This window comes from Erinaceus europaeus, chromosome 17 (assembly GCF_950295315.1).
Source record: "Erinaceus europaeus chromosome 17, mEriEur2.1, whole genome shotgun sequence".
NCBI classification, from domain to species: Eukaryota; Metazoa; Chordata; class Mammalia; order Eulipotyphla; family Erinaceidae; genus Erinaceus; species Erinaceus europaeus.
Genome location: NC_080178.1, coordinates 64,701,205 through 64,713,687, shown reverse-complemented (window position 1 = coordinate 64,713,687; position 12,483 = coordinate 64,701,205). Strand labels below are relative to the sequence as shown.

The window sequence follows — 12,483 nt, the reverse complement described above, 5'->3', positions numbered from 1 at the left end:
TATCACACAATGCGATGAACATTTTAAAAAATTTTTTTAAATCTATATATTGGCTAGAGAGAGCCAGAAACCGAGAAGGAAGAGGAGAGAGAGAGACACACACACCTGCAGCCCTACTTCACCACTCAGGAAGCGTTCCCCCTGCAGGTGGGGACTGAGGGCTCAAACCTGGGTCCTTGCACACTGTAATATGTGTGCTCAAGCAATTACGCCACCACCCAGCCCCCACGACGAACATCTTATACACCCTATCTGATAAAAGTTTAACAGGGTAGATACTTAGTATCTTCCCCATTTTAGGGAAAGGCTGTTTAGAATGAAGTCAAGTCATTTGTCTTAAGATCTGCATCTTATAACAACAAATGGGGGGGTGGGGGTGGGCAGTAGTGCAGCGGGCGCAAGGACCAGCGTAAGGGTCCCAGTTCGAACCCCTGGCTTCCTCATCTGCAGGGTGGTCGCTTCACAAGAGGTGAAGCAGGTCTGCAGTTGTCTATCTTTCTCTTCCCCCTCTCTGACTTCCCCTCCTCTCTCCATTTGTCTCTGTCCTATCCAACAAAGACGACAATAACAACTACAACAATAAAACAAGGGCAACAAAATGGAATAAAGAAATATTTTTTTAAAAAGTAAAATAATAATAATAAGATGGGATTCAAAGGTGTACTATACAGAAGCCCCCAACCTTTCCATTACTGTACACTGTACCTAGAACAGAAGCACGCTAGTCCCTCCGCAGCCCCACAGAACAGAGTGGGAACTTTCAGCACGAGGCCTAGACGGAGAGCGGTTACCTTGTCCTGCAGGACCACGCTCAGCTCCTTCTCAAGGCAAGTCCGCTTCTCCTCCCACTCCTGGGTGGCCTTGCCGTGCTGCTCCGTCAGTTCGTTCAGGTCACCCTGTACTTGCTGCAGGCAACTGGCAAACTCCCGCAACTAAGTCAGACAAAGGGGCAAAGCGTTCAACACCTGAAATTCTCCTTCCACCTTCCTCAAACCAAACACAACCAATGAGATGTTTAATTCAGGACCACAAGTCAAAAATGAGGTTCAGGAACCAGTTCCTGGCGGCAGTTAACTGCGGGATGAAGAAAGGGAAGAGCGAAAGCAGGTCCCGGGAGAGGCTGAAGCAGGCCAGCGCCGAGTTTCTCAGCCTCCCTTCAAGACCAGCTCAGCCCGATGGCCTTTCCCATGGGGACTCGACCACCCCCAGCACTCACCTTAAAGGAAAGGTCCCCATTCTCCTCAGAAAGCTGGGTGATTTTGCGATCCATTTGGCCATTCTCAGTCTTCAGATCTTGGCACTGCTTTAGAGTTTCATGAAGCCGTACGGTGAGGCTGTGAGAGAAGGGAGGTGTCAGACTGCAGCCCCTCCAGGGACAGGGCAGAGTGATGGGCAACAAAGAAAAGTTTTACCTCGGGCGGGGTAGATAGCATAATGGTAACGCAAAAAGACTCTCATGCCTGAGGCTCCAAAGTCCCAGGTTCAATTCCCCACACCACCAAAAGCCAGAGCTGAGCAGTGCTCTGGTAAAGAAAAGAAAAAGCAAAGTTTTACCTCTCATTCTTGCCCCGGAGCTCCTCAAGTTCTTTGGGCTCCGACGGACTGGCTGCTTGCTTCTCGTTCAGCAGGGCCAGGCGGTCAATGCGCTGCTGCATCACAGCTATCTGTGCCTCTGCCGGGGGAGGGGGGAGTCAGCACAGCTTGGGACAGGGAGGCTGTGGCGTTTAGCCTAAGGGAGAGGGAGGAAGGCAGCAGGCACAAAGCCGACCGCCAGCCGACAGCCAGATGGGCCAAGGCTGAGCTCTAAGCCCTCCTGCAGAAGGACACAGACAAGGCAGGCGAGCCACCCTCACGAGCCCGGAGCTCCCCGAGACAGCAGTTCTACATGCTGTCCACGTGCCAGCACCTACCCTTTTCTGTGAGGAGTTTGCGATTCTCAGCCAGCTCCAGCTCCAGCTCATCCCTATTATTTCTCTCATCTGCAAGCTGCTTTTTTAGTCGCCTCATCTGGAATTGTGGGGTCTGGAGGATATCACCCATGGGGGACGCTGGAGATCCTGAAAGGAAGCTGCAGAGGGAGAAGATGCAGCCAGCAGTCAGAGCCTGAGTTGTGAGGGTTGACATGACTGGCAGCTGGCAGAGTGAGGGGCAGGCAGGATGTATCTGGGAGCGCCCTCTGGGAGGACCAAATACCTGGGCTCAGTCTGCAGGAACAACACACCCCTCAAGTCAAGGCCTTGAGAAAATACTCCCCCTTTCTGAACTGTAACTTGCTCCACCCAAGGGGGTGCATTCTCCTTGACCCCGGAGAACTATTTTGTGGGATTATGTCCAAGGGGTTGGGCTGCGGCGTACCCAGTAGGGCACACAAATTACCATGGGCTCGTGCCCCCTCTGCAGGGGAAGTTTCGTCTCCCTCTCTATTTCTGTGTCCATTAGAAAGAAGGGAGATAGGGGAGTGGCCACCAGGAGTGACGGATTTATCATGCAAACACTGAGCCACATCAAAAACGCTAGTGGGGGAAAAAAAAATCTGGTCATCTTCAAGGAAGAAGGACATTTCCTGATAGGAAAGAGCCTGTGAGAGAGGCAGGCCTGCTCCCTAATCACTTCCCCAGACAGGCTGGTCAACAGCTTAGCTTCCAGAATCCAAGGGTCTGTGGGCCGGCACTAAGGCCCACCCACAAGAATGCAGGTTCCCAGGCAGGCACTAAGGCCCACCCACAAGAATGCAGGTTCCCAGGCAGGCACTAAGGCCCGCCCACAAGAATGCAGGTTCCCAGGCACTAAGGCCCGCCCACAAGAACGCAGGTTCCCAGCACATACCTGTTCCCCCCAGAAGAGGCGACCCTCTGTAGCTCTAAGAAGCGAACCTCCCTCTTGGTCTGGTGGCTGGGAGGGGAAAGTTCTTCAGAGGCGGTGCTGGCACAGGTGGCAGGTGCAGGAGCTGGGGAAAGAGCACACACACAACGCAGAGGTCAGCTAGTAAGAGGGCGGGCAAATTTGCAGCTTTATGCAGTATGCCAGGGGGGAGGAATCCACAAAGAAGGACGTGTAAACAAGCCACAGAGGGAAACCGCAGGCACAGTCTGAAAGAAACAGCGTCAGGGTCAATATCTAAGTCAAATCCAGCGAGGTTTCCATCTCTGCAGCTGTGCTGTGCTCAGAGCATAGGCGTGAGGGTGTTCTCCAGGCTGAGGTGAGACAGTGATTGTGCTTCTCCCTCAAGCCAACTGCAGAGCGAGCATGGATGGGGGCTCTGAGCTGACTCTCAGCCTGTGACCCCCTCAAGCTACAGCCTCAGGCCTCCTTCCTAAGCGCCTCCAATTCAGAAAGCTGCACTGCTAATGTGATTGACTGCCCTCTGAAAACCCTTCTAAACAGTTCTCCTCCTGAAGGACCTTAAAAATGATTTCTTGGGGGTTAGGTGGTAGCGCAGTGGGTTAAGTGCACATAACATGAAGCACAAGGACCGGCATAAGGATTCTGGTTCGAGCCCCCGGCTCCCCACCTGCAGGGGAGTCGCTTCACAAGCAGTGAAGCAGGTCTGCAGGTGTCTCTCTTTCTCTCCCCCTCTCTGTCTTCCCCTTTCTCCATTTCTCTCTGTCCTATCCAACAATGACATCAATAACAATAACAATAACAATGATAACTACAACAAGGGAACTAAAATGGGAAAAATGGCCTCCAGGAGCAGTGGATTCCTAGTGCAGGCATTGAGTCCCAGCGATAACCCTGGAGGCAAATAAATAAATAAATAAAGATTTCTTAACTACTGAACCAAAGCAAAGGATTTGGGGAGAATAAGGAGAGTGATCTAGGACCCTGGAGCATGATGGGAGAAACGAACCTCCGATTGGAGTGGGGGTGTTTTGCAGCCTCCAGTTCAGAGATGAGACACTTACCTTTCTGTAGGAAGTTTTCTAGGTCCTCATTCAGGTTTAATCCATCCTCATGGTCCAACACAAATTTGAGAATAACAGCTATCTCAGCCTAGACCACAGAGAGAAAGCATTATGGGGTAAGGGGGGGTCTGAGGGACTGGCACATTCAACAGTCAGCGCCAGCCACAGGACGCTGCTGGAGTCCATGCTTCCTCCCAGAACCCACCTGTCTCGGCCTCATCATTTCCCCTAAAGGTGCAACAAAGGTTAGAATTTCAAACTGATTTTGCCTTATGGTGACCGCAGGAGAAATAAACAGGCAAGGGGGGAAAAAATGCCATCAGAGAGTTCTACACATTCACTGGTGTTTCTTGAGTGATACCACTCCTGGGATTCAGTCAAAACTTAACTACTTGCTCAGCTGCAAAATTTTCCTTTCTGGGTCTGAGCTCCAACACTGCAGAGCTGATCGGACTTTCCTGGTCAGTGCCACTACATAGTACTGTTCCTTATCCCTTTAGAATTTGTTTCCACTAGTCAGGGCTCTTTCACGACCATTTTCCCCCCTTTGTTGACAGAGACAAAAATTGAAAGAGAGGGAGAGACAGCGAGGCAGAGAGAGAATGAGAGAGATGTGCAGCAGTACTCCATTGTCTATAGAGGACTGGGGCTCAAACACAGGTCCCTGAGCGTGGTAATATTGTTCTCCAAAGGTGTGCCACTGCCTGACTCTTAACATTTTAAGAGAAACAACACATAATATGTAAGAAAAGCAAGTAGGGTGAGGGGAAAGCCTACGCTAGGCCCACCAGGGGACCAGATGCACAAAGGCTTACCTGAGTCTTGTATTCAAATTGTTCCCAGTCCCGGGGACTTTTGGAGCTCATGATGGAGTGGTATAAAAGCAGCATGGCCATCTAGAAACAAAATGAAAGGCACTTACTGAGTGAGACTATCTCTCTTCTATTTAAAAATATATATATATTACTTGCTTTTTTTTTTTTTTTGCCTCCAGAGTTATTGCTGGGGCTCGGTGCCTGCACTATGAATCCACTGTTCCTGGAGGCCATTTTTCCCATTTTGTTGCCCTTGCTTTGTGCTTGTTGTAGCTATTATTGTTATAGCTGTTGTTGTTGGGTAGGACAGAGAGAAATCGAGAGAGGAGGGGAAGACAGAGAGGAGAGAAAGATAGACACCTGCTTCACCACTTGTAAAGCAATACCCCTGCAGGTGGGGAGCCGGGGGCTCGAACCAGGATCCTTACTCAGGCCCTTGCACTTTGCACCATGTGCGCTTAACCCACTGCACCACCGTGCAAACCCCTTTCTTTCTTTCTTATTGGATAGTGAAAGAGACCAATTGAGGGGAAGTGGAGATAGGGGAGAGAAACAGAGACACACCTGCAGACCTACTTCACCACTTGTGAAGCTTCCCCCCTACAGGTGGGGACCAGGGGCTTGAACCCAGGTCCTTGAGCATTGTATTGTGTGCGTTCAACCAGGTGCGCCACCATCTGGCCCCTGGCTATCTCTCTTCTCAGTTCTCTCCCTTTCAGTCATTCTGGGATTCACGTATACTAAAGATACTTTCCACAAGGATAGATAGCATAATGGTTATACAAAGAGATTCTCATACCTCAGGCTTCAAAGTCCCAGGTTCAACCCCTGCACCACCACAAACCAGAGCAGCGCTCTCAATGGTTTAACAAGTAATTAAAATTTTAAAAAAAGATGTCAAAGGTCCTAGGATTCAGTAGGCCCATGTCACTTAAGCATACCAAGAAAAAATGCCCATTGTACAAAAAGCACTGGGTGTGGAACTCCTGCATCAGAACAATTTCTGGACTCATAGAAGCAAAGGTATGAAGGTTAAGGTACCCTCTATCAACCACGACTGCAATACATACAAGAGGCAGTGAAACAGGTTTAAACTAAAAAGAAAAAAATGACAGATGGGTGGTTCCTGCACCTTCAACAAGGTGCGTGGGAATGGTCTCGTAAATCTCTTCATCACAGCACAAGGATCCTAGAATCCCTGAGTTAAATGGGCCTCTGCCTTAGCAAGGTGGTTGCTCTAAGCCATCCCCAACCTCCATCACTCTAGAAACAACGTGCCCATCACTGCCCTGGGTTAACAGAATGCCCCGTGGTCCTTCTGGCACCAGCGCCCCCACCTGGTGGTTCCATACGCACCTTGGCAAGCTCCAGCTCTGACCCCTCTATCACCTTCTGCATGGACACCAGGCATTCTGAAGAAGAGTGCTGTTTTCGGTTTTCTATAGTGACACCAATACAGGAAATGATGAGCCTCTGGGAATTGTTACTGGGGTGATCACAACACTTCAGTGTCGGGAGCAGAATCACCATTTCTGACAGTTGAAAGACACAGGCTTCCTTATTCCTATGTCCCTCCCTGCAACACACTCTTTTCCATCGATGGTACATACATATATGTAATAATTTTACTTCTTTTTCTTTTTGTAGTTACTTTTGTTTTATGAATAAGGGAAGGTGCGGGTGACCAGAGCACCATTCCTGTATACATGGTATTGAAATTCAAGCCCAGGATCTCATGTAGGCGAGTCCTGTGCTCTGCTTCCCTGGCTGCTGAAGTTAGTGCTTCAGTAGGTCAATGGAAGATCTAACAGGGGCTGGGTCCTTGTCCCCACCTGCAGGGGGGAAGCTTCACAAGTGGTGAAGCAGGGCTGCAGGTCTCTCTCTCTCTTTCTCAATTTCTGGTTGTCTCAATCAAATAAAGGTAATTTAAAAAAAAATCTAAGAAGAGAACAGGCTGGGAACTCACTGGAGCTCTGGTACACGACACCTCACTCACCACCCACACAGTAACTCCAGCCCAGAACACAGAGGAGGAGCCCATGGAGAGCCATGTAGCGCCACAGAGGAGGAGCCCATGGAGAGCATGTCTCCAGTGAGTCTTATCCCTCCATGTGGTGTGGGGGCCCAAGCCAGGGCTGCGTACATGACAAGGCATGAGTCTACTGTGCAATGATCTATCTCTCTGGCCTTCTACCCATCAGACTTTAAAAAAAAAAAAATTCTTAAATTTATTTTAAATAGAGAAACTGAGAAGGAAGTGGAGATAGGCAGGAGGAGGGAGGGAAGTCTATAATACTGTCTCACCAGCCATCGAGCTCCCCCTGCAGGTGGAAGGCAAGAGCCTCAACATCTGGGTCCTGGTGCAGTGCAGTGTGGGCCAGCGCTTTACCAGATGCACCTCCATCTGGCCTCCAACCCATCGGGCCTAAAAATTACTGTTGGGGCTGGCAAAATCTAGCTCATTATGCTGCTCTGTCGTGCATTCAACTCTCAACTTTGAGCCTGGCCCCCACTGCACTGACAGAAGCCCCCCCCCATCTTTAAAGAAAAAGAAAAGAGTCACTGGGCCACAGAGCTAGCTCAGCACCAACTTACATGTACTAAGGCTCCAGAGCCACAATACCACCATAAGCCAGGGCTTCGTGTGACCTGGTTCTCCCCCCAGGAGAGGGTTAGGTCATGCCTGAGGCTCAGGGGTCCCAAGTTCAGTCCCCAGCACCACCATAAGCTAGAGCTGAGCAGGGGGAGCAGTGCTCTGGCAATGATAATACAAAAGACAAAATGACAAAGCATGAAGTCTTACATTAGCTCTTCAGCATCAGATGTGCTAGAGTATTGTTCTAGTTTTCTCTTTCTCATGTCAATCAATCAATCAAAACAAACAAAGAAAAAAAATCGAAGGACAGGGAAGATTACATAATTGTGCAAAAGACTCTCATGCCTGAGGCTCCGACCCCTGTATTAAGTTAGAGCTGGGCATTGCTCTACTATAAAGGAGGTGATGATGAACAGGGATTACTATGCTCTCCGTCTTACAGACAGGGAAGCTGTGCTCTAAAAGGTCACAGCACCAGGAGCAGCAGGAGCAGGATCACAACAAAAATCTGCCCCTCCCCCAAACACCCCCCCTAGGCTATTCATTCCAAGTTGCCTGGGGAAACATTACAAAGCTAAGAGGTGACAGTGGCTCTGTCATGTCTCCTGGTGGAGGACTGGAGCTAAAGTTGGTAAATTTTCAAAAAGTGACCCTTGGTTCTATCTGGATCTCAGACCTGGAACTAACAGGATATTCTGCCCCCTCTCCCACCCCGCCCCCCCATGGTTGAGGCATCACCGAGACTTAGCTGTATTTCTCTGTGACACAGAGTAGGCTTTCTAGAACTCAGCCCCTCCGAATACCTGTCAATCAGCTCAGCTTCCCAAGTCCCAAACACTGAAGAAACAGCTCTCTGCCTGCCTGCCCGCAGCTGAATAAGAAAGGTACTTACTCTGCAAAAACGTGCACACAAAACTCAGTCTCTCTGGAACTGGTAACTGCAGTATTTGCTGCCCCTCCTCGGTGCTGTGGCTAGAAAAGCAAGCAAGAGTTAGAGGTGGGACAACCAGCAGTCCTATTCTCTCCTTACCACTGCAACACACAGCATGCCTCTCTTCCTTTAGGCTTGGTCTACACTAGGTCTGGGGAGGAAGCAGAATCAGGTGAGGAAGATAAGGGAAGGTCCTGAGACGCCCTTGGGAGGAAATATGTGGAGTAAGATGACAAGCACTCGCCACCCCATCTAAATATTAAAAAGCATGGACCATGGATGGGAGAGGTAGCATATTGGCTATGCAAAAAAAAAAACTCTTGCTGAGGCTCTTAGGTCCCAGGTTCAATCCCTGACACCACAAGCCAGAGCTGAGTAGTGCTCTGGTAAATAAAATAAAATAAACATAAACATAAACAAACTGTGTGTGTGTGTGTGTGTGTGTGTGTGTGTATTTTTTTAAAGTGAGGAAGGGTGCTGTGAGGAGATGGAAGCAATATAGATAAAAGGGAAAGTAGGTTCAATAATCTGGAAATGTTTCTAAAAGTTAAGAAATTTGGCAAGTATAGCTAGAGTAAGAAAGAGTGGAAATGGGAAAACAAGGTTGGGAACTGAAGAGGTCAGGAGAGAATGAGGCTCTGATGTGACAGGGCAAATCCCAGTGCACACAAGACTGAACACTAAGATGGCCAAAGCCTCCCAAAGGTCAGGCAAGGGACAAGCACTCTTGGTCAGTGGCCACTGGTTGTTCACTCGTTGAGCTAGAAGAGCAGCAAAGTGAGAAAAGAGCATTTAGGGCAGGGAAACAGCAAGGGAAGGAAGTTCTCACATCGCAGTAAAAACTTTGCCTCAGTAGCCCCTCCCCTCCTTCTAACAGTCATTGTGCACCCACACAGGCACAGACAGACAGACACACACACACACACACACACACAGCTTAAGATGGTAAATTAAGGTTATACACTTACAGTGGCTAAGCCGAGGGCATATATTTATATATTTCAAAATAAAACCCAGTTCTCCCCATCAAGCTAAAGATATTCAACCCCAGGGAGTCAGGCAGTAGCGCAGCATGTTAAGCACACGTGGCGCAAAGCACAAGACCAGTTTAAGGATCCCGGTTCGAGCCCCTGGCTCCCCACCTGTAGGGGGATTGCTTCACAGACGGTCTACAGGTGTCTTTCTCTTCCCCTCTCTGTCTTCCCCTCCTCTCTCCATTTTTCTCTGTCCTTGAGAGCTTGTTTGGAGGTCCTAGGAGGGGAGCGCAGCTACTTATATACGCTCGACCAAAGACCAGTCCATCTCTATTGGGGAAGGCTGTCCTGTTCGAACAAGTGTGTAGCTTTGGGAGAGACACACATGGAGTGGTGAGGGAGGGAGGGGACACCCGCCTAGCCAGCCAGACCAACCAAATCAACCCTGGCGATCAATGGGATGACAGATGTCGCAGCCGGATCGCCCTCACATCCTTCTCTCTCTGTCCTATCCAACAATGACGACAGCAATAACAACAACTACAACAATAAAACAACAAGGGCAACAAAGGGGAATAAATAAATATTAAAAAAAAAAAAAAAGCTATTCACCCCAAGGCAAAAGCTCTTTGAGCTATTTGAAGTAAAATAACAAAGGGAGGGGGCTGTGCCTCACTCAGCAGAGCGCGCCCTCTATCATATCCAAGAAGCAGGGCTGTGTCCTGGGACACCGCACACTATCTGCATGGCTGCGTTTTGTGACTGGTAGTGATGCTGTAGTGTTCCTCTTCTAGCTCTTTCTTTCTTTCGCCTCCAGGGTTCTCACTAGGGCTCGGTGCCTGAACTACGAACAACCCACTGCTCCTGGAGGCCATTTCTCCCTTTGTTGTTGGATAAGACAGAGTGAAATCGAGAGAGAAGGGGAAGAAAAAGGGAAGACACCTGCAGACCTGCTTCACTGCTGTTGAAGCGACCCCCCACACACACAGGTGGGAAGATGTGAGCTCAAACCAGGATCTTTATGCCTGTCCTTGTGCTTGGCATGAAGCCCCAGTGAAATTAACCTCAGAGGCAAAAATTAGTTAGGCTCTAGATTACAACACTTTACTAAATTCTAAGGTAGCAGCTCTAATTATCCTAATACGACCTTAGCAAAAAAAGGAAACAGAGCTGGCAAGACAGTCCACCTGGACAGTGTATTGCTCTGCCATGCTGTGACACAGGTTAGAACTTGCCCGCGCTGCAATGGAAGAAGCTTAGGTCCTGTGGTGTCTCCCCTATATATGGGGGAGGGAGAAGGAGATTAAAGGGAGAGAGGGGCCGGGTGGTGGCGCACCTGGCTGAGCACATGTCACAGTGCACAAGGACCCGGGTTCAAGCCCCCAGTCCCCACCTGCAGGGGGAAAGCTTCACAAGTGGTGAAGCACTGTTGTGGGTCTCTCTCTCTCACCCCCGTCTCTCTCTCTCACCCCCTTCCCTCTCGATTCCTGGCTGTATCTATCCAATAAATAAATAAAGATAATTTTAAAAAGAAAAGAAAGGGAGGAGAGAGAGAGAGAGAGAAAGTGAAAGACTGCTTCACTGCTCATGAAGCTGCTTCCCCCCGAAGGTGGGGAGTGAGGGCTTGACATTTAAAGTATGTTATTATTACCTAATGTTTATGCTGTCTGCATAAAGGAACAAAAACGAAGGGACATGTGTTTTAAGACCTAGTGAGTATGAGAGAGCATTCTACTTGGGACAGAGTGAAGAGGAGAGAGAGAAAAACCAGAGCCCCGCTCCAGTGCCAGGGATCTGTCCAGGAACCTCACCAGGAAAGTCCACCAGCCGAGCTATTGTGCCAGCAGTCATGCAGTGGTACATTACAACATGAGGCATATTAGGTCCGGGTGCCTCTCTCTGACTGACGTTAAACAGTGAGTCTGATGGTAGGTGTGATCTGAGAACAGTTTTCCTATCATCTTACAGTCTTAAACTATTATTATTTACTAATAAAAATGTTAACTTTTTTTTTGCTAAGCTCAACAGTGAGTCAGCCCAAGATGAGTCAAAGTAAGTAAAGTGTTGGACTCTCAAGGAAAGGCTCTGAGATTGCATGTGCCACAGTGATGCTCTGGTCCCCTCGCTTTCTCATTGACAAATCTTTAAAAAAAAAACACACACCCCTAAAAAGTGGGTTTAGTATTACCAGCCTAATGGTTTTACCAGTCACTGACTCTAGATACTTAAATGTACAACTTCATCAAAAGATTTTATTTAACTTCATTAAAGATTTAAGTGTTCAAAAGATTGCTATTTTCATCAGGAGTTGTAATTTTTTTTTATTTAAGAAAGGAGAAATTAACAAAATCATAGGATGGGGGATACAACTCCACACAATTCCCACCACCCAATTTCCATATCCCATCCCCTCCCCAGTAGCTTTCCCATTCTCTATCCCTCTGAGAGCATGGACCCAGGGTCGTTGTGGGAGGAGTTGTAAAAAGTTTCGTGGTGATGTATAACTACCTGTAAAACATTCTTGCAAGCAAAAGCCTTAAGCTAATGGTGTTTAAATCTAATTGAGTCAACAGGGAAAGAGAAAAAAGCAAATTAAGCAATACTTTGATGACACATTTTTTGAAAATCTAGTATTTAGAAAACTGTAGTGGTCCGGGATGTGGCGCAGTGGCTAAGGCACTGGACTCTCAAGCATGAGGTCCTGAGTTCAATCCCTGGCAGCACATGTACCAGAGTGATGGCTGGTTCTTTCTCTCCTCTTTCTCATGAATAAATAAATAAATTCTTTAAAAAAAAAAAAAAAAAAGAAAACTGTAAAGGATAAAAATAATAGTGTGGCATGGAGACAGAGCCGTACAGGAAACAAGACTGGCAGGAAATGGGCCCTTGATAAAAATTCTTAAATCACAATGCTAGATTTTTAGATTTTAACCTCCTGACAACAGTCACTGAGATTCACCAGAAAGCAGGATTGGAGGAAGCTTCTGAGATCATGAGCGCAACAGTTATCAATGAGGAGTAAGGAAAGCGCTCAGAGAATGAAGTCACAAGGCACTGGCTTCCAGAATGAGGCAGATGAAGGGATACAGAGACTATAGGACAAACAGGAAGGTGATTAGAACTCAGTGTCAAGGAGAGTGTATCCAATATGACACCAAATTATGCTGCCTAGGGTAATTTAAAAAGACAATGGCAATGTCTTTACCGAAATAATATTTGAATAGCAGCTTTGGGGGCCGGGCGGTAGCACTGTGGGTTAAGT

General features: G+C 48.1%; 1 protein-coding gene across 5 annotated transcripts in view; it reads right to left on the bottom strand.

Annotated features, from left to right (window-relative positions):
• NUMA1 (nuclear mitotic apparatus protein 1) overlaps window positions 1-12,483 on the bottom strand; it is a 65,966-nt gene that overhangs the window by 11,566 nt on the left and 41,917 nt on the right. For all 5 annotated transcript variants that reach the window (XM_060176891.1, XM_060176892.1, XM_016190168.2 and 2 more), the window contains exons 4-12: window positions 8,209-8,288; window positions 6,077-6,159; window positions 4,721-4,801; window positions 3,906-3,993; window positions 2,827-2,947; window positions 1,911-2,068; window positions 1,555-1,672; window positions 1,217-1,334; window positions 792-932 (exon numbers count right to left, since the gene is read on the bottom strand). In XM_060176891.1, the coding sequence (XP_060032874.1) occupies window positions 792-932; window positions 1,217-1,334; window positions 1,555-1,672; window positions 1,911-2,068; window positions 2,827-2,947; window positions 3,906-3,993; window positions 4,721-4,801; window positions 6,077-6,159; window positions 8,209-8,288 (988 nt within the window). The remainder of the gene's footprint in view (window positions 1-791; window positions 933-1,216; window positions 1,335-1,554; window positions 1,673-1,910; window positions 2,069-2,826; window positions 2,948-3,905; window positions 3,994-4,720; window positions 4,802-6,076; window positions 6,160-8,208; window positions 8,289-12,483) is intronic.